Genomic DNA, 20,974 nt, shown 5'->3' with positions numbered 1-20,974 from the left:
GATCTGTGTTGGGGTGGACATCCTTGGTGGCTAAGGAATCCTTTGGTTTCTGAAAGCAAATTTTGGAGGAGCAGATCTGAGCAGGGTTTTTAATTGCCAAGTTAGAAATTTCAGTGAGTGACTTCCCCCTAAAGAAAATGGTCCACTTGGGAACCACTGATCATAAAATATGGTTACAGATGCACTATAAAGTGCATTTATGTATGGATGCACCATACTTAGTCTAGGAGTCTTCAAAAAATGAAAACATCTGGATTGGAATAACAGCAAGGGTCCTTGGATTAAATTGCATACTTTCCATTTGTGTCAAAAGAACCTTAAAACTTCGTAGTGTCATGTTTGATGAAGCTACATGGAGTTGTGTTTCATGCCTTGAATTGTACCGTGTTAGAATTAATCTTCTGCGAGTGGCAGAACAAGTAGATACTGTTAGATCTTGTGTGCAATAGCAACTGTTGTGTTTCTCTGCTATTAACCAGCAAAAGAGGGAAGCAGTAATTGCTGTCCTGCTAACAAGAGTTCAGGAAAACTTTTTCTCTGAAGAATCATCATCCCAAAAAAACCCCCACACCACCCTTACTGTCTTCATTGCCAGTTTAAAAAAAAAAAAAAAAGCTTAGACTGAAGGATATGTACAAATTGGGTTGGTTTTTTGGTTTTTTTTTTTGAGAAGATTTGCCGGAATTTTTTTACTGTAACTTTTAAATTCATTTTCCAAGTACTTAATAAATAGTAAAAAATATTTTGCTGCTGTTTTAAAGTACTTTTGAGGTCCAGCTTTTAAAAAGGTGAAAAGAAAATGCTGCAGTTGATACTGTGGTTCATCATCTGACTAATCATGTTTGATTTTAGGTAAAAGATCTATCTTACATAAAGGAGATTACTGTGTACTGTGTGATACTGTAATGTCAGGTTGCTTACAGTTTTTTCTCTGCACAGTACTTTTGTCAGAATATGCCATTAATTATTGTACTTATTCCTGACAAATTCCTCCTCAATCTCAGGGTGCTGGATTTTATTTCAGATCAATAAGGGGCGTGATACAGTGACAGGACCCAGTAAATCAGGTTGGTGGCTGGACTAAATGATCTCGAAGGCCTTCTCCAGCCTACATGGTTCTGTGATTGTGTGAAATACAGAAGCACCACCTGTAGTTTTTGCTTTGAGTTGGATAAAGTACATAGTTAAGTAAAAGCTGCTAACTCACCAGCCTTCAATTTTGCTGCTACTGTTAAAAAATTTTCAACAAACGAGTGTTAATTTCTGATCTTTGTGGTGCTCTTGATTGTGGCTGCATTCAAGTATTCAAATCACAAATCCTTCTGGAAGTGACACTGGGTTATTGGGCGCCTTTTTTCATGGAAAAATCACTGGTGTCAGTTGTTGGGCACTGGGGTGGAGTCAGGAAATAAGTCTTGAAAGTAAGTTTTTCCTCCACCTGCCAAAAAATTAGTAGGGATCAGTTTTTAAAGTTTGAGACTGGTGCATCCAGATCATAAATCTTGCTAGCAAAAAGATGGCTTACTATCCTTAATATGCAGCATCCTGGGTGACTTTAAAAGGTCTCACCAAATGATCATGCAGGTGGTGTCAAAATGTTGTCAATTTGTTTTTGTTCTTACATGCCATGTTATTGTTAATTCTCTGTATCTCTTCTCTGGGAAATGGGAAATTAGTTACTCCTGGCAAGTGAAAATTTCTCTCTTTTAAAATGAAGACCTTCTTTATCAGTTTACTAGATTTGTTTTGTCACTTACAGGTGCTTGTTACACTGTGTTGGAATTAATGAAGATAAAGCTGTTGATGTATTTTTTATTCTTGAGACAATTTGGAAGTAACCAAAATATATTCACTGTGTATGCAGCAACAACTCAGTGATGTCACTTTGTCTGTCTCTTGCTTTTTGAGAGCATACTAAGTTGAATTTCCTTTCTTTCAGGCTACAGGAAGGCAGTGCAGCAGTGGACATGTACTGGAAAATTGAAGAACAACAAAATCCAACTGGCAAAATTGACTTTTGAGTGTGATGTCACCCAGTATTTGCTTCAGAGAGTTAGGTTACAGTTTAAGGAATTCTCTTTGAAAGTAGCCCATCTAGTCTCTTGTATCTAAGTGTTTCTTAGATGAAAATCAGTTGTCTCCTGTAGCTTACATCTTCCAAGAGCCGGGAGTTCTATTTTTATGCAGTAAACGTGCATCAGTAAATTCTGCAGCAGAAGAATACACAGGGTTCCTCTTTACACGCACTGCTTTTCCTCTTTCCTGAAAGAGGAGCCAGTTATAGGAAAGTGAGTTAAAGTCCTCTAAAATGTAGAGGACTAAATAGCTCCAAACTTCCCCACCAAGAAACCAGCAGGAGTTTTACAGTATCGTTACTGGAAAATTTCCTAATTGTCTCTGGATGAGAGGAATAAAGTGCTGATGTACTGAGGCAGTATAAGTGATAAGTTACCAGAATGATCAGCGTTCTTTCTTACGTGCACTTGGTTCTTAGAAAGCTCCAGCAGGTGCCAGCAGTGTACATCCTAACAAGTGCATAATTCTATGGAAACAAGATGTTTTCTTCAAAATACTGCTTTTGGTGCGTTTTTACCCTACCTGTGTGCTGCTGTGCCAGTCCACGCGAGAGTAATGCTCAGGCATGAGTATTTGTTGCTGAAAAGTAACCAGATTGGCAGAGGTACTTAGTTAAGGCTTATAAATGTTATACTATTTCTACAACAGACGAAACTTAAACAGCTCTTGGTTTTTCAGTGAGTAACTAATGAAGAAAAAGCACGTGTACCCTTTCAAGGGCATTAAAACTATGTCTGGTTTTTTGCATTAAGAGTCTCACTTTAAAGTTCAGCTAAAAATTGCAGGTACTGTGAGTAAACTGCCTTTAAATGGATAAAACTGCATTGTTTTCCAGCGTTAATAAATAAGTTGTTAAATAAAATGATTGTTTTAAATAAATTCTTATTTCTTGGTAGAAATGATTGCTGACCAGTATTACGTAGTGGTGGTTTATTGTTAGGTGTGGTCTCAGAGTGTATTGTGCTTATTCAAGCAGTCATACTGTAATAATAAGAGCTTGTAGTCGGAGTACGTCTAGGCTGAAACATTTAGCCTAGCATTTTAGCTGAACTGCAATGCCAGCATATGAGCTGCTATATGAAAAAAGATGGACATGTGCCCAAAATGACACGGAATTTACATCAGTGGTGCATTGTCATGCTTTCTGCCTCAGGCGTCATTGAAAGTCAGCAGTTTAAAGCATTAGTACATAATGCAGGAGTAAGAATCCAGTCCCCATTTGCATTGGGTGTTTACTGAAAAAAAAAATAAAAATCAGTGCATAAAAGTGACTTGTGTACAGATGCTCTAGAATGTTTCCTGGATGTCTGAACAGCGGCCTTTCTTCCTGTTACTGACTGTATATGACATTTGTTAGCTGGATGTGTATCCCCTCCCCATTTACTTATTTTTTAAACGGAGACTGTAATGTAGTCATTACTGCTGAAAATCAGGCTACAAATGAAAGCTTATTGCTCTTTTGGGGGTAGAGATTGACTCTACAAGAGGTGGTTGATGGTTGCATTTGTTCCATTTAAGTAATCTTTTCCAAAGGCCAGACAAGAAATTGTTCCTTGCTTGGTGGGTTGTACCTTCAGATCCTGGGTTTTGCCACAGAATTAATTCTGCTGTGAGTGTGGGTGAATAAACTGGAAGATTTCTGGTTGGGTCCTGATGCTTTTCTGAAATGTGTATAAGCTGGATTTGAAGTGGTTTATCTGAAGTAGAAATTCAGAGGTTTTCTGAATATGCAAGAGGTGACTCTTTTGAACTCTGGTAAGTGTTCAAGATGTGGGAAATATTTTCATGTAGTAGTAGTTGAAACCATAAGCCTGATACGTGCTTGGCTGCAATAGCTGCATGCACAACAGGCATCAATCTCTAGAACTGCCCATCTACCAGGGGAAAAAAAAGGTTTGTTTTGGAGGAGGCAGTCTGTGAAGCATTCCGTGTTCAGATGTGTAACGCTGCCTGGTGAAGCAAGTGTGTAATCTTCCCTCTACTGCAACACTTCTGTGCAGGTTGGAAGCTGTTCCGTTCCAGAAGACTGTAGTGTCTTTTATTTACATACATTGTTCACAGGCATGTATGTTGACCCCAGTAGAAGAATGAGCATATGGGAGAAGAAAAGCTAAGCTATGAACGTGGAACTGCCAGTACTCATTTCTACTAACAGCAGTGCTCGCAAGAACTGGGGGAAAAAAAACCCAACCTTGAAGAGTCTTGTAATTAGTCATAAATTTGAAACATTTTGCACAGATACGGATTGCTGTACATGCATGTTACCAGATGGCACTGAGGTCTGTGATGCAGCTTCAGGCTGCTGTACCATTCACACTGGCTGCTGCTTTGTGTTACCAGTTTTTTCACACAACATCCTCCTATCCTGCTAGAGGTCAGAAATACCAGCCATAAGACCTGGAAAGCAAAGACACAAACCCATTCAGATTTGTTGCATGTAGTTTCTCCTCTTGCTGTTCTGTTTCTCCTAACCCCTTGGATTAGATTTTTTCAAAGATCAGATCCTGTAACTACAATATAAAGGCAGTTTTACTAGCAAGGCTTACCACAGAAAGTTGAGAATACTATTTAGTGTGGCATTCTTCCCTAGTCATCTTCAGTGTGAAGTTCAGTTGTAATACTTAAATAGCTCAGGCGAACTTACATTTTCTACTTCGGTCAGTAGCCACAGGTTAAGATGGAACCAGATGGTAGCATGGCATCTGTCTGAAGGAGAAAGTGAGTAGGTGAGGTCTTGGTGGACTGTAAGAATCCACATGAAGTACTTCCAGTAACTTGCAGTCGTGGAGTGGAAGATCTGCCTTCACACTCAGCACACTAGAATCCATTTTGTAAAAAAGACGTTTCTTACCTTACAATAACTGAAGTTTTGATTTCTAAGCTTTGGTGCTGAGCAAAAAAAAAAAAAAGTTTCACATTTTAGCCGTGCAATCAGCAAAAGAGGCAGGAAGGTGACATCACGGATGTGGGTTAGGGCGAGCTGCAGCACGGAACCGCGCGGGGGGCAGCGGGGCAGCAATGAATCCAGAAGAGCAAGTGGTAACGTGGCTCATTTCGTTAGGAGTTCTGAACTCCCCTAAGAAGATAGTTGATGATCCAGAGGAGTTCCTGAAAACTTCTCTGAAGGATGGAACCGTGCTCTGCAAACTCATCCATCGGCTCCTTCCGGGGTCTGCAGAAAAGGTAACTGCTGTAAGATGTGTTTTGCGGGCCTGAAACCAGCGCGCTGCTCAGTAAAACTGCGGGTCAGTCTGGGATATGCCTCTCTGGTAAGCTGTATAAGCACTAGTGATGCACTGATGACTAATGCAAACGTTACTAGTTCTGGCTGAGGGCAAAATGCAGCTTGGGTTTAGTTTCTTGATTTTTTTTTCTCTTGCCATCCAGAAAAACAACTGCAGAGGGCTGCAGTTGGCTGAGGTAACACATGTTCATGTGGTGGCAGGAAATACTGGGCCTACCAGAGGTGGAAATGTCCTGGTTTTGAATAAACTATGCACTTTATATTTACGTAAATACCACGAATTACAGCAGTGTAAATGTATGCTTTCAGACCTGACTGTAAAATATTTTGCAAATTGGGAAGCGCAGTGGAGAACAGGGTTGGGTTGGGAGTACATAAACCTTATGCCCGACAGCTTGAGCTGTTACACGTCCAGCAAATCCATTGGTAGCAAAGCCGTGTCAGTAGGTATCAGTTTCCTGAGGTGTGTTCATATGGTCCCACAGTGTGCGAGGTAACTGCAGGTGAAAAAAAGGGAAAGAGTCTGAGAGATGGGAAATGGCAGCACAGAAAAGCTGTCGAATTAAAATGAAATGTCCTCTGTAAGATAGCAGCCTTTTATTTAGTTTGTGAGAAATCACTCTTGCTAGCTCTTTTTGCTTGTAGATGATGGTTTGGGACACTGTGTTCTTAAAAGTCATCAGCTCCCACTGCCGTTCGGGGCACTGTCATATGTTGACATTCAAAACAAGATGCCGACCATTTCGACTCATGCATCACTTCCTCCAGTGGCTCTTTCTTCCTGGTTCGACAGCTTGCCTGCCACCCCCACCACCCCCTCCAGAAGCTTCCCTAATTCGGCACAAAGCACACATGTCAATATTCTTGCAGGCCTTCTGACAAGGCTGTATGGGAGGTAACGCAACCATCTCCGTGCGTTTTGTTCTGTAGTATTGTCTGGAGCCTAAAAACGAAGCTGATTGCATCGGTAATATTCAAGAGTTCTTGAGGGGCTGTGCAGTTCTTAAAGTGGAGGTGAGTCACCTTTTATTAGTATTATTTACATCATGTTGGTGTATCGTGCTTGTTTAATAAGCGTATGAAAGCTAGGTACCAGAGGGACAAAAACAGCAGTCGTTCCTGATCTTCTGTATTAATAGCATAATAGGAGGATGGGTAATTTAATGGGAGTGGAGCGCATGGGCTGTGAGCTGACAGGTTCCCCCACATCTCGGAGGAATCCAAATGCCCAGGTGGAAATGTGTGCAGCAGTAACAGATTCTGTCTGAACCATTGGGTGGTGAGGACCTGTTCACCTCTTTTTCTCCATTACTGCAGACAAGGGCTTGCAGTTCTTAGCTTTGCTTTACTATAAAGGGGAAATAATACAGCAGCTTTTTTTCACCCCCTTGTTTGCGTGTGATTCTGCTGAAAACGTAACATGAAATCAATCCCCATACATGCAAATAATCTGAAGACAGAGGCTGTTCATGACGCTATTCCTGAACCTGCACCTGCAGGTTCTATGCCAAGCATGGGTTGTATTTGCAAGATCAGAGTGGATCAGGTCAATGCATCAGATCAAAATGAGTTCAGCTCATTTTGCCATTACGTATTTTTTACTAAGTGCATATGGGTTTAAAATGTATTCTAGATTTTTTGTATCACAGTAGAATTCCAACAGTAAGCAAGAAATCTGTAATTAAGAGCTGTCAGTGTCCCATTTAGCATGATAACCTTGGGAAATGAATCTATATCCTGAAGAGAACTTCTGCCAGGAGCAGCGAGTGCTCTGCAAAACGTTCATACAGCACAGCGATGCAAAGTCCAGCCCATGGTAACTGTTCTGTCCTCCTTTGAAGCTTCAAGCAAGAAAAGAGCCTTTCTTCTTAGATCTCTTTAGCTAATCAGCATGACAATTTGCTCATTGCAGAGCTGTTTCACTGGCCTGTTGTTTCCCAATAATTCACTTCTAAAAGCCTTTTGCAACAGCCGGGCGTGAGAGCAGATACATATGGAGGCACGCAGGGCCTATCGCTCAGAGATCAGCCTGCCGGTCTGCTGGTGCTGCACCATGTGATCTCAGCTCCTCAGAGAGATTATTTTTCTATTTAAAAACTAATCAGAAAGTATATGTAGAGAACAGAAGTCTTAAACATCTAAAAGATGAGATAGAAACAGTTCTCAGCGCTGTGTATCAGCATCTCATCATTTAAGCCGGTTGATATTGAGTCACTTTGCAGTTTTCAGATATAAGGGATCTGCAGCACTGTGCATCCAGCTCTGGGGGTTGCTCTGCTCCTCGCTTTTATTTATTCATTGCTTTAATTTAGGAAAAGATTTCTAAGTTCTTTTTTTTCTTTTCTTTTTTTTTTCTTTTCTTTGTTTTGATTGATTACCCACTCAGTCCTTGAAATATTCTGAGCAGTTTTGGTAGAACTGACATGGCTGCCCATCCTGGTCGCTGCAAGACCTCAAGGGCTGGATAAAGCTCAGACCTGTCGAGTTTGAATTTTGCACCCAAAACTTTCCAAACAACAGCTGTATTAGAGCGCCAGAGAGCTCCTGTACCCGGGGTGTGAAGAAATGGTCTGGTATTGGATCCGAGCTGGTTCTCCCTTGTGTCACAGACCTCCGTTCAGCTGCTGTTTGGAAGACCTTTTGCAGTGGGGATGTGCAGAGGGGTTACTCCTGCAGAGCTCCATACACGTGCTGTCCTCCCACCAGTCCTGTTGTCCTGGTAACTCAATCTTAGGGAACGGAAGGAAGGCACAGGAAGGTGGGCAGCACTGTCTCCAGTTTTACATGAATGATGAGACACACACTGGGGACTCAGTGGAAGGGAAGGGAAAGGACAAGAGTGAGTCCTGCCAAGGCAAGGCCAGAGTACCAGTGGGCTGAGGGCAGGAGAATCTGTCCCAGGGCCAGATGGAGCCTGGGGGAAAGAGAAAGATAAAGAGGGGTGAAAGCTTGTGGCCCAGCTTCATCTTGCGGGCATAAATAGGAATGATTCATCTTTGCTTTTGCTGTTGATACCACTGTGCATACAGTGACAGCAGCTGAATAGCTGAGCATTTCTTGCTGTTGGAGAAGTATAGGATAGTCATCTTCATTCAGCAGCAGTGTTCTATTGCATACAACCACAGAACTGCTGGCAAGGGGCTGGATGTTGTGAACTAAGAACGGTTTCTGCAACATGAATCAATATCTGGCTTTAACCAGGCTGTCCAGGGGGATCACAGAGCACACAGCTTGTCATTGCCATTGGGGGCGGCTGTTTCTGCAGCCAGAGCGCTTGCAACCTTCACCAAATTCCACTTGGACCAAGAGTTTGGGAGTGAGGATGAAAACCCATCACCCTCTTGCTCCCCATCCCCACCCACCCCAAGCCACACTTTGCTCCGCTTTCACTCCCTTCCTACCCCTCCCTGCCCACAGGGCGGCATTCCCTCCCTGCACTGCGAGGTGTCAGGCACACACAGCTCAGCTCAGAGGCTGCGTTCGGTGCACCGAGCACACGGTGCTCTGAGCATGTCAGCACCTCAAGCTGCTCGGATCCCTGCGCTCTGCTGTAGCATTGCTCTTACAAAAATGCTGTAAATACCGTTTATGCAGCTTGGATTTTCCTTTTTTTTTTTCCTCTATCCTTTTACCTTCATTTTTCCTGTCATCTTTCTAGTGCCTTTCCTTTCCCAATTTTCTTTCCTTTCTCCTTTCCCCTTTCCTTTCTCCTTTTCCCTTTCTCCTGTCCTGTCCCAGTTTCCCAATTTCCTTTTCCTTCTCGATTTTCTTTCCTCTTTCCCCTTCCCCTCCCTCCTCATTCCCGTCCTTTCCTCCCTTCCCTTCCCCACCTCCCGCTCCCCTCTCCCCTCCATCTCCTTCCCGCAGCCGGCAGCGGGGCGGAGCGGGGCGGCGGCGCCGCCTGTCACTTCCCCTTCCCCTTCCTCCCCATTCCCCGCTCCGCGATCCGGCTCCGGGTCAGAGCCGCAGCGCCCGGCCCGGCCCCGCAGCAGCACCGCTGCCGCCATGCCCCGGGGCTGCTCGCCCGCCCGTCCGCCGCCGTGAGTACCGCGTTGCCCTACGAGTGAATTCGGTGCTCCCCACGCGTGACCCCCTGCTCACTTCACCCCCCACCCCGGTCTGTCACCGGCTCGGTTTATCGGCATCACCTCTCCCACTCTTGTCCCCAGCCGCTCTCAAGCATTGCTGTCCCCGCCGCCTGGCCCGTTCCCACGGGTACCGCCGCGCTTTGCATCACCCAGGTTGCTGGGCTGCCGGGTCCCGGGGGTCTCGGCCGTAGCGGATCGGCTCCAGCCCAGCGTCGATTGCGTGCGAGCGTGGGATCAGTTCGTGCGGATAAGGGCTTGACGCGCAGCCCGGCTCCCCTAAACTTCTCCGCGCCTCCCGGGATGGGATGCAGGCTGCTGTCGGCTTCTGGGTTTGGTTTGGTTTGGAGAAGCAGAGAGGCTCCTCCGGCAGCGGAATGCCCACCGCTGGGCTCCGCCGGACGCTGCGCTCCCCTCACTCCTCGCGGCGGCGCGGTGCGCGTTCTGCGCTGCGTTTCACCGCGGGGAGCCGCGGTCCGGGATCGTGGAGCAGGAAAAGCTCTTTGTAAACGAGAGCGGCAAATGGCAACCGCGGATGTACGAGGGTTGCTCGTACCGCGAGCTCGGAGCAGAAGGGCTTTTCCTCGCTCTCCCAGCTTGTCTTATCGTTAAGAATGGAATTAGGGATGGATTGCGCTGGAAAAAGTGATTTTTAGCTCTAAGCGAGGACTTCTCTGTATGATGAGTTTATTCTGGAACGCACTGCAGAGCACTTTCACATTGCAGCAGCTCATCCAGAGGAGTTTTCCACACAGGCCGTTCCAGACAAATTCTCCATGAAGAAAAGTCCCAAAAGTTGTTGGCTTGCTTTCATGCCAGGATTTTGTTTTACATGTCTTTACATGTCTTTTGCCACCATCCTTGGGACTTTATCAGTGTGATGGCTCCGAGCTCGCAGCATTATTTTATGCATAAAAAGGTCGAGGATGCATTTTCCCACTTTGGTCCTTTTAAAAAAAAAAAAAAAAGAAAAGAAAAAAAAAAAAAAAGCAGCCGTTCATTCAGGGCAGGACTCGTTTTTCTGGATTTACCGATGTGGAAGCAAAAAGGCACGACTGAGCAAATGACACACCAGAGAGATGCACGCAGACGCCGCAGCCTCACCGCCAGCTTTGCGCTCCCACTTGGCAGGAGGTGACGGCACTGCTGGGATTCTGCATCCTCCAGCAGCTGCCAGCGGGGTCAGTGTTACCATCTGCTGTGCCACAGAGGCTCTGGTGTTGCTACTGGGGGCTGTGGGTGATGCTCAGATGGTGCTGGTACAGGGTGTGAAGGTGGGGTGAGCTCGGAGCAGCCCCATCGTGGACACGTTCCTGGGTGCTGGGGTGCAATGGGAGCTGCGCTGCTTCTGTTGAGCTTGGAGAGACTGTGCATTTCCCGGACCGTGGATTGAATTGCTCTCGGTCAAAGCCTCTCGGTATCAAGTGACTGAGTCAGTTTTTAAAAATACTCTCCATAAAGAGCAGCCTTTGTGCTGCTTGGATTGGACTGCGCTGCTGCGCGGATGGAAAGGGAAAGCCACGCGGTGAGCATCCCCATCCTGGGCTCAGAAAGGCCAATCCTGTCCCCTCAGAACACATTGATGGGCCAGGAGTGCAGAGAAGGGCCCTTCTAAAGGCAGTGCTGCCCTAAAGACAGTTAATACTCTTGTGCTTGTTAAACAGTATACTCTGCAGTGCTTTGGAAGTATTTGTACATTGTGTTTGGCAAGAGAGCTTGAGAATCACCTTTTGTATCTGTAGGATTTGCAGATCTGAGGTCTCTATCTGTGGGACACTGTGGGCTTGGGGTTGGCACATGGTGGTCCTCTGTGTCACTGAGCTCTGCTTTGTTATGAAGAAGCTTGGTGTGGTTTGTCTGAATGGAGGGCAGTTCTCACGTGCTGGAGGGGACGGTAGTGCTTTGGGAGCTGCAATTCTTTGTGATGCAGTGATTTCTAAGGTTCAGTTTCTCACTAACAGCCGTTGCTAATTTGTTGTTTCTGTATTGCCATCGAGCCTGAGCAGCACAAAATCCTTCAGAGTTTTGCACGTGATGTTTTCTGGCTTCCCATTAAAAAACTGTAAACACCTTACCTACGCTGTATTGCCATAGCATTATACCTACCATGTTGCAAGAGCAGAAAATTCTCTGCTTGTTTCTTCTGCTGGGAAAAATGTGTGTATATGTGTGTGTGTACATATAAGTACAGCCTCAATCTCTTTCGCTTTAGACAACAAAAATAGCAGCATAATCTCTCCTGCCTTCAAGGCGGCAGAAACCTTTGCAGCTATCCCAGAGGATCCGCTCTCTGCAGCAGCCCAGGTCGGTCCCGTGGTGCCAATGCATGCCCCCAACCCCAGCAATGCACCGCCCCGTGGGAAACATAGAGCCCTACCCCTGCAGGCACACAGCTGATTGCTCATCACAACGACGTGGGAGGCTTGGAGGCGAGAGGGAGATGTTTTGTGCTGAACTGACCACGTTCTCCTCTCGCAGCTGTTTGAGCCGCATGATTTGTACAGCGGAGAACAGTTCTCCAAGGTCCTGAGTACGTTGACAGCTGTAAATAAAGCTACTGAAGGTAAGGAAAAATCATGTTTTCTATTGTCTTTTCAAGTGCTGTCTATATGTCTGCTGGGAGGGAGAGAGGAGGGGTTATTTTTTTGATAGCTCACAGTTAGTGCTGATTGTGGAGGCTTGGAGAACTGTGCCTGATGCTGGTGGGTCAGTGCTTCACTTTGCCACCAGCTCGGGCTCTAAGGGTGGTGCATTCAGAGCTGCTGGGTGCACTTTGCAGAGCGAGATTATCGCTTCACAGCCAGGAACCTCTACTCAGTTCTGATAGCATTAAGGGACCTCAAAGTAGGTCAGTGTAAAGGAGCCTCGATGTAAATGAGCGCATACCTCCCGAATGCAAATGTCAGGTTTCAGACAGCGTGCTTGAGAGCCGAACAGAAAAACAGATCCGTCTGCAGAATATCTTTACTGAATGTCAAAACAAACATCACTGCCAGATGCTCACTCGATTGTATTGATGTTCCTCTCCGTGCTTTGTGGATCCCACAATGGGGAGCCAAGCGCTGACAGTTGCTGCTGACGACTTCTCCTGTCTCTCTCAGTGCAGAGCTGCTGCTGGAGCAAAGCGAAGCGAGTCGCCTCCTCCTTTTTCCATCCCCAGTGTTCAGCTGAGCTGTACTGTCCCAATGGTCAGGGGCTGAGGGACTGCACTAAGCTGGGAATAGCATCTGCCTCTTGCCCTCATCGTATGAGGGCTGCTCCGAAAGTAGTGCTTCATCTCTTACGTTGGCCCATGACCTCAGAGGTGGATGTTGGTGGGATGTTTTGTAGCTGAAAATTCCATCTATCAGTGTTATTGTGCACTCCGTATCTGTTGTCATTTCCATGGAACTAAATAAGAGGCATTACTTTTGGAGCAATCTACCTACAAACACACACATACAAGCACAAGGAGTCCTGCACACCACCAAAACCAACAGCAGCAGTGTGAGAGCTCAATTTCCCTGCTGGATGGCACATATTAGGTGATTAAGAGTAGAAAAATTCAAAACCCAGAGCAGCATTTTCCTTTCACAGGAAGGTTTCTCCATTGCCTTCTTTACAAACTTTTTGGCTGGAGCAGAGGGAGCACAGCTTTGCTCCTTTCTGACTCCTGTTGTCGCAGCAGTCCCCTAATTAGCAGCCCCGAATGGGGTTTTGCAATCACTGGGTGAAGCTCAGGACACGGCTTTGCCATGGAATAGTTTCTATCACGTGTTCCCCAAGGGGCTCTGGGGGAGCTGGGATCCTCTTGGTTTCATAGCAAACATCTGTTGGAGCATATGCTTTCTCTATTTAAATGTTAAAAAGCGCAATGCCTGTGATATAATTAGCTGCTCAGGCAGAGAGCACCCTTGGGAAAAGTACAGGGTAAAATAAATACATGTCTGAAAAGTTTGCTTTTTGGTGGCTTGGCCACATTCCTGAGAAACAGGAGCCTGTGTCCTACAAACCACCACTGTGGATGGGTTTGTCTGACTGCTGGGGCTCCGGGGCAGCAGGACCAGACTGGTACATCCTCAGCAGGTCTGCACCTACAGTCTCTTCTGCAAGGCATCTGCACTGTGCGAGAGACAGGTGGGGAAGCAGCACAAGAACGTGCTTCTGAGCATCCATCCCCTTGAAGCCCAAATCCTGATGACCTCACGGAGCAAGTAACTGCAGGCATCATGTGTGGTGTGTGAACTCAGGGTTCAGAAGCTGTCTGTCAAGTAACAGCCACACAGAGCTTCATGCTTTTATCTGAAAGAGAGGGTAGGGGAGGAAAAGCAGCTGTGATGGAGCAGGCAAGGCACTCCTGCCTAAAATAGTGTAGGAATGTGAGCAGAAAACCCAGCTATTTTAACCATAGTTGAAGCAGCATATGGCAGCAGTGTTCCATGCTGGACCAGGCATAAAATAGGACGCTGTCATGATGCAATATAAATGATACACTTCCCTGCCAAACTGTCAAAGTCAGTTTTACATTTGTTTCTAGGTTGCTGCAGATATTTATAAAAGCTTTGGAAGATAGGGAGGGGCAGGGAGAAAGAAGCATGGAATCTACAGTAACCGAGTCATTTCCGTGGGACTGTGGCTGATGGCTTGAATAAGCAGAGAAGCCTGGACTCGTGGTCTACGCCCTCTCTTTTTGGAAGGAGTGAAGGGAAGAACATCTCAAAGTGGCAGCCAAGCCACTCCTCCTGGTCTGGAAGCAGCTGGAACCACTCTTGCTCAAATATTGGGGTGCTTCAGCAGTGACAAATCCTGTGTTTGCAAAGCGGGTTTTTCATACCAAGAGGTTCTGGTGTTGCTGCAGCAGTCTGGAGAGCTGGGAATTCACAGCATGGTCATCAGGCGTTGTGTAATGAATAGGGCAAGAGAGAACACACTGACTCACTGATGGCATGTTTGATTTGACGTGAATGTTGTCCATTGCTGGAGCAGGGACTGGACAGACCAGTGCATGTTGTCTGTCGGCGCCTGGAAGTCATAATCGTGGACCTGGAGCTATTGTGCAAGGCACTGTAGAAAGACAAAGCTGAAAGCAGTTCCCTCTGCAAAGAGCTTGCAGGTTGTGTTGCTCCAGGTCCATCTAAGAAGGTATCTTTTCTATTCAAACAAAAATCCTCTTGGGAGAACGAAAGCCCGGCTGAGTTCCTGTAACTCCCACCAAACTTCCCCTTTGGAATGATTTTTCCATGTTGACATTCAGATTGGAGGATAACAGGAGCACAACAGCCTTAATTTTGTGTGTTGTGATTCCGGCACTCTCAGTGGCTTGATCACCTTCTCCTGCTGCAACCATTTCAAGGAGGAGCTTCAAACGTGATCCAGCGGACCCACATCCCCAGCACAGCGATGCCTGCAGGCAGCATTCTGTTCTTCTCTGCTCTTTCATGGCCCAAGGGCACTCTAGCTCTATGCTGCTAGATGGAAAATACCTTCTCTGGAATACATTCTTAAATCTGAACAAAAGCAACAAGGGATACCTCAAAGTGCTCCATGCTGTTCCCTGCAATGACAGCATCTCCTGTTGCTTCATTTCTGCAGGGTGGCACATAGAGAAGAGCCGATCAGATTGTTTTCCTACACTGTGGTACGAGGTGCAGTGATAGAGGACTGCTGGAAATTATAGTGCCTGCAGAGCCCTGTTTTCACCTCTGTGCAGCATCTGAGCAGGATTAGGGCTGATGCTGCTCTTTGCATTGAGGCCACTAATCAGGATGCCAAGAAACTTGCCAGAGGGTAAAAAGTCTCATGGTCACCCTTGGTATCAATATAAAAGCAAACTGCTGATTGTGAAACATAGATCTGTGTCAGAGCAGCATCATGATTTCCAATATCTGGCATGCATTGTCAGGGTCAAGCCCAGAGACCAATTTGCCGAGCACTGAGCTCTGAAGGAAGCAGCTCTGAGAACTGTAGGATGGGTTGGTCCTTTCCTTGTGCTGGGGGTGATGCTCCTGTCCTTCCTCGGAGGAGTCCGAATCCCTTTCTCACGTGGCTCCTGGCAGTGCTCCACCAGCAGCAATCTCTCAGCTGTATAATGAACCCAGAAGGACTTGTCTGAATAGAGACCAATTGTGCTGAACAGCTGCTCACATTCCTCCCCACTCTGCGGGGAAGCCCACGCTGCAGCTGCAGAGGTGACCTGAGGGCACTCACTTGTGAGCCAACCTTTGAAACACCTTCAGCAGTGCTTACTTGGATCCCAGAAGCACTGGTCTAAGCATTAGTCTATTTTCAGCTGATTTAAGAGGAATTTCAAAAGGAAGATTGCATTTGGATGAGTGGCCTTGGCAATATGTAGAATCATAGAATTGTTAAGGTTGGAGAAGACTTTTAAGATCATCCAGTCCTACCCCAGCCCACCCCACCATGCCCATCACCACATCCTTCAGTGCCACATCCCCACGGCTGTGGAACACCTCCAGGCATGGTGACCCCACCACTCCCTGGGCAGCTGTGCCAGTGCCTCACCACTCTGTCTGAGAAGAAATACCCAACCTGAGCCTCCCCTGAAGCAACCTAAGGCCATTTCTTCTCATCCTATTGGGAGTGCCTTTGGACTGCAGCTCATCTTCTTCCATCACGGAAGAGTTAACCCAGTCCAGAAAAACCATCCCCTTTAGGTACTGATGCTCCTCCAGCTGCTGTCCCTGCCCTTGTTTCCTCTGTGGGCTTCACTCTTTGCTTTGCAGCCATGTGGAGGATTTGGGGTCAGTTGGGTGAAACTCAGCCATTGTTTTTGCTTTGCCAGACCAGCCGTCCGAAGGGCCATGTTCGCATCCATCGGCTCTTAGCTCTGCAGCTGGAGGTGCCCACACCGACTCCAACAGCACAGCCTCACAGTCAGCAAAGGTCCTAAGGAGGCAGTCCAAGGCTGTGGTATCTTTCATTTAATATCCTATTGAGGGTGTGATGGCTGCGGGGGCAGAGGGATGGGGGTGGTACCTCTAAGCTCGAGCACGGTGTGTCCTGATCTCCATCATGGCTTTGCTGCTCCGGGTGCCGAGAGTCTTCTGCACCCAGAGCAGGCTTCTCTTTGGGAAATGAGGAGGCTGATGCTTATCTATTTCCTATTGCACTGTGAGACTGAATTAATTCTTGGGAGGGACCTTGTGATCCTCTGGTGGAGTGCTTACACAAGAGCAAGATGTTTCTGCTGGTGTGGAGTGCAATACTGAAAAAAACAGCTGTAACAACAAAGAACAATGGCTCGTCCTGGATTCTGCTTTTTTGGACTATCCACTGATGTTTTTCCATGTTTCTTTCATTAGGAGATGACCGAGAATGGCAGCCATCAGCTGGTGGTAAAGGCCAGGTTCAATTTTAAGCAGACCAATGAGGATGAACTCTCCGTTAACAAAGGAGACATTATTTATGTCACCCGGGTTGAAGAAGGGGGCTGGTGGGAAGGGACCTTGAATGGAAAAACAGGCTGGTTCCCAAGCAACTACGTCAGAGAAATCAAATCCACCGGTAAGCACATTGCTTTCAAGGGCTGATTGAATGACAGCAGTATAATGCAGCGTAGATCCTTATGCCTTTGGGAAATTGCTGCTATTTATTAAGGATGTCAGTGTGCTTAAGGCAGCAGTGCTAATGGAAGTATGAATAGCGTGAGGAGGGGAAAGCCCTGTCTCTCACATCACTTGAGAGCTGCTTCGTCCTCTTTCCTGCGTCCTTCTGTTGCTCTGCTGGCAGCACACAGCTGCAGGACAGGGCTGGAGGTGCTGTGTGGGTCTGCTTGCCTCTTGTTACGGAAGCTCTCAGGTCACTCCAGTGTCGAAGCACAGAATTGGCTTTTTGTTAGAAACCTCCATCAGGCCTCCATTTGCCTTCGAGCTTGCCATTTTTGGCAGGAGCGGAATTGATGCTCACGGTCTCTGCAAAGAAAGCAACAATAACTATATGGCCATAAGGAATGGTCCCCTCTTTTTGTGCATAGCCATGGCTGATTTCACAGAGCACATTTCCCCCCAGATGCATCTTCTGCTGCGAAGCTACGGGCGATATTGAGAAAGGGACAGTGAGGGAACGATCCGCCTGATGACATTTGCCTTTATTGAGCTGTGTCTCAAGTGTCCTTAACATCTTCTGCAATGTGATTTTAACCAGATGTGGGGTGAGGATGGCACGCAGCATGCCCCTGGCGAGCCAGGGCAGCTTCACCCTGTTGTGCTTCTGAGGCTGCTATGTGACAGCAGATTTGTTTTTTTGACAAAATTCAACTTTAATTTCTTGTTGTGTCTCGAGGGCTTCCCAGAGATGCAGACCTGTTGTGAGGCATCAGGAGTGGTATGAAGAGTGGCTGTAAAATGCACAGCCCCCATTAGGTATTGTTGCTCCCACTCTTGCAAGCGAAAAAAAAAAAAAAAAAAAAGCAAAGGAAGGAAGAACAAAACTAATGAGTGAGTGTTCAGAAATAGGTCAGTTTTTATTTCATTCTAAATGAAACAATCTTTGTTAGGATATCTCATCTCCCGCTATTTCCCTCTGGGAGATGATGTCTGAGCTGGAGCAGGACGTTGCAGCAGACTGAGGGCTCATCTGGCACAAGCCAGGAATCACTAATTAAGTCCGTGAGTGGAGAAGAGCAGCGTTTTATAAAAGGAGAGCAGTACTCAGTCCCATGGGGAAGGTTGGGAGGGAGAAATAGCAGCTTCTCATGGAGGCAAAGGACAAATTCTCCACGAAGGTGGACAAAGCCTTTCCCTCCCTGCCCTCCCATCTCAGGTGGCAGTGGGATCCTCACAGGGTGCAGGCACAAAGCTGAGGATGCTCTCTCCAGGCTCACACTGCAGTGGTGCAGGGAGCACCAGCTAACCCCTGGTGCCAGGGGCAGCCCTTGCTGTGAGCTGGGGAGCTGCTGTCCTCGCCTCCAAAGTGCGAGACGTGTCACTCGAAATAGAGTCACTTTTTTTTCAGCAGTGTCTGCATTGCACTCTGCTGTGTCCTGAGCATGCCCTTTGGGTGGAGATAAGCAGGGACAGAGCTCCTGGCTGGAAGTGACAGGAAATTCTACAAGGGCAATAATTAGACAGTATGTCATGCTGCCGTTTCCCAGCAGCTAAATTTATCAGTTCCAGCTTCTCTCCTGCTATCGGTGTGAATGTAATTGCTTTCCCGAGTGTGTATGGGGAGAAAGGCCCTCTGAGGGACTCAGCACAGGGACAGCATCTCTGGGGATCAAATGCAGCCTGCGGTAGTGGGTCTGCTGTAGGGAATGTGCTTTTCTGGGGGAGGAGCACCAGAGCAGGGATCTGTGTGGAGGTGAGTGTGTGTGCATGCATGCGTGGCATCCACAGCCATTTGGCAGATGCACAAGAAATACAAGACAAGAACTGACTGCCAGGTTTGTGTGAGCTTTGTTTCTTCAAATCTCCCCTCATTCACAGCTCTTGTACTGCAGGGTTCAGCTCACTGATTGCTGGTGGCTTCAAATGCCCTGTGAGTTGCAGGGTCCGTCCCTTTGCTCCCTGTTTTTATGAAGCAAACAGATCACTGTGTGTTACATGGGTGATGTCATATTTGCTGGACATGATGCAGCAGTGACTTTTCCTGCTGGAGCGAGCTGTGCTCTATCATTTATTGATATTTTTTTTTTCTCTGTACAGATAAACCACTCTCTCCCAAAGCATTAAAAGGACTTGAAAGCACTCAGCTGACAAAGAATTATTACCCTGTGGTGAGTTTTAAAGTGCTGATCATACATTTTAATAACTAGCATATTATTAATCTTCTGAACTGGCTCCTTCCCTTAGAAATCACTGAAGCAATTTGTAACAATTGAGGAAGAGACTCTGTATTTAAATACAGCTGTTGCCATTTCCTTCATTCGGGGCTGTCGAGACGATAAACCACAAATGGAAGTTGCAAAATGTCACAAAGTGAGACTTCAAGTGGGCAGCTGAGATATCAGAGTGGAGGTGGCAGCTTTTAGAGCAGTGTCAGACCTCGTTGACCAGAGAGGTGGTGGTGTCCATCCCTGCAGACACCCAAGGTCAGGCTGGACAGGGCTCTGAGCATCTGATGGAGCTGTGGGCGTCCCTGTTCAGTGCAGGGAGTTGGAGCAAATGGCCTTTAAGTGTCCCTTCCAACTCGGTTGTATGAACAAGGTGTGCTGCATGCGGCTGCTGAGGTGGAGCATCAGGATAAGGCTGATCTCGTCCTTGCAGTGGCCATTGAGCTGTGCCCTGGTCTGGACTGTCCGTATTTTGGCCACTGTTGTGTCCTTGCAAGCGGTGGTCCCAGGGTGCACACACACACCATTGGTTTGCATACCTTGGCAGCCAGTTCTGCATGCAGGGTTAGACATGAGCCTCTTGAGGGACAAATCTTAAACTCAGATCTGAATTCACATTTGTCTTCATGCCTTGCCAGAGAAGAAGGAGCCACCCTTAACACCTGCTGTCCAGGCCTCCCCCAGTTTGCAATGCACAATCCATTAGTTGGGTCCCCAGGGCTTTTCTGAGCATTCTGAGTTCTGCGTTAACAAATTTAGATGTATTTATGGGCACAAAATACACTTCTGTGGTTTTCCACACTTTGAAGCTGATGTCCTGTGTTCCTTTGACTGGTCCCGAGTACCAAGATCTACTCAGTGCTCTGTCTCTCACCCTAGGTGTTGCAAAATATTCTGGAAACAGAACGAGATTATGCGAAGGAACTACAATCACTTCTGGGAACTTACTTAAGACCCCTCCAGTCTTATGATAAGTAAGATATAAGGGCATCTGAGACGGATAGAACTCTGTAAAATCAACCACAATTCATTACTTTCCTGCTTTTGAATGTTTAGGGATTGTTACTGCCCTTCTAGTAAAGCCTCACACCTCTTTGAACTAGAAAAGACAAAAACATTGGTACAAATTTCTGCTCTTTCCCATTCCACAGTGGTCGTGCAGGTGCTCAGCTGTTAGAGATGGGCATTTCTGTCTGGTCGAGGGCTGGCTGCTCCCATCCATCTGCAAGCTGCTGTGTGCATGCTTCCTGGCGGTGTGCCTTGCATGGCTTCTTCCCTTGTCATTTGTCTTGTGACTTCTCAGCCCCAGTCATCTCCTCATTGCGTTTCTCTGATTGGGGTTGCCTCTCGCTGAGCCTGAGCTGCTGCTGAGCAAGAAGCATTCTGCTTAAACTCCTTCCACATCTTGCCTTCCTTTCCCAAATCTTCATGTTGGGATGTCTCCAGCTGTGGAAATTCCCCGTGCTCTCAGCCTACCCAAACTGCAGGCAGCGAGTGGCTGAAGTGAGAGAGACAGAAGCAGGGTGACAGAAGCAGACGTGCTGCTTATGGCGAGGAAAATTCCCACCTTAAGGAACAAAGCAATCCCTGCTTGTAGGGCTGCTCTGTTGGACCCTCCCCATGTAGGGGACCCACAGTATGAGCCCATGAAGACAAAGCTGTCTTTGTGTCTGCGCACACACCTTCCTCCCCACCCCTGGAAGAAATCCCATCTGTCTGTGTCTATTAGACAGCTAAACACGTGAGAAGATTAACGTGATTAGGTGATTAAAATCCAATTAAGGTAATCCTTGGCAGCAG

The 20,974-nt window shown here is 46.8% G+C and overlaps 1 protein-coding gene across 1 annotated transcript in view; it reads left to right on the top strand.

Annotated features, from left to right (window-relative positions):
• Nucleotides 1-5,055: 5,055 nt before the first annotated feature.
• The window catches only part of ARHGEF6 (Rac/Cdc42 guanine nucleotide exchange factor 6), a 30,820-nt gene continuing 14,901 nt past the window's right edge, over nt 5,056-20,974 (top strand). Inside the window, exons 1-7 of the mRNA XM_042824961.1 lie at nt 5,056-5,259; nt 6,251-6,334; nt 11,884-11,968; nt 16,187-16,314; nt 16,707-16,908; nt 19,047-19,117; nt 20,054-20,148. Coding sequence (XP_042680895.1) covers nt 5,095-5,259; nt 6,251-6,334; nt 11,884-11,968; nt 16,187-16,314; nt 16,707-16,908; nt 19,047-19,117; nt 20,054-20,148 — 830 coding nt within the window. The 5' untranslated portion in view covers nt 5,056-5,094. The remainder of the gene's footprint in view (nt 5,260-6,250; nt 6,335-11,883; nt 11,969-16,186; nt 16,315-16,706; nt 16,909-19,046; nt 19,118-20,053; nt 20,149-20,974) is intronic.

This window comes from Centrocercus urophasianus, unplaced genomic scaffold (genome assembly GCF_019232065.1).
Source record: "Centrocercus urophasianus isolate 14NV4802_14NV808 unplaced genomic scaffold, USGS_Curo_1.0 seq_24, whole genome shotgun sequence".
Classification (NCBI taxonomy): Eukaryota; Metazoa; Chordata; class Aves; order Galliformes; family Phasianidae; genus Centrocercus; species Centrocercus urophasianus.
This window is presented reverse-complemented; position numbering and strand designations above follow the sequence as displayed.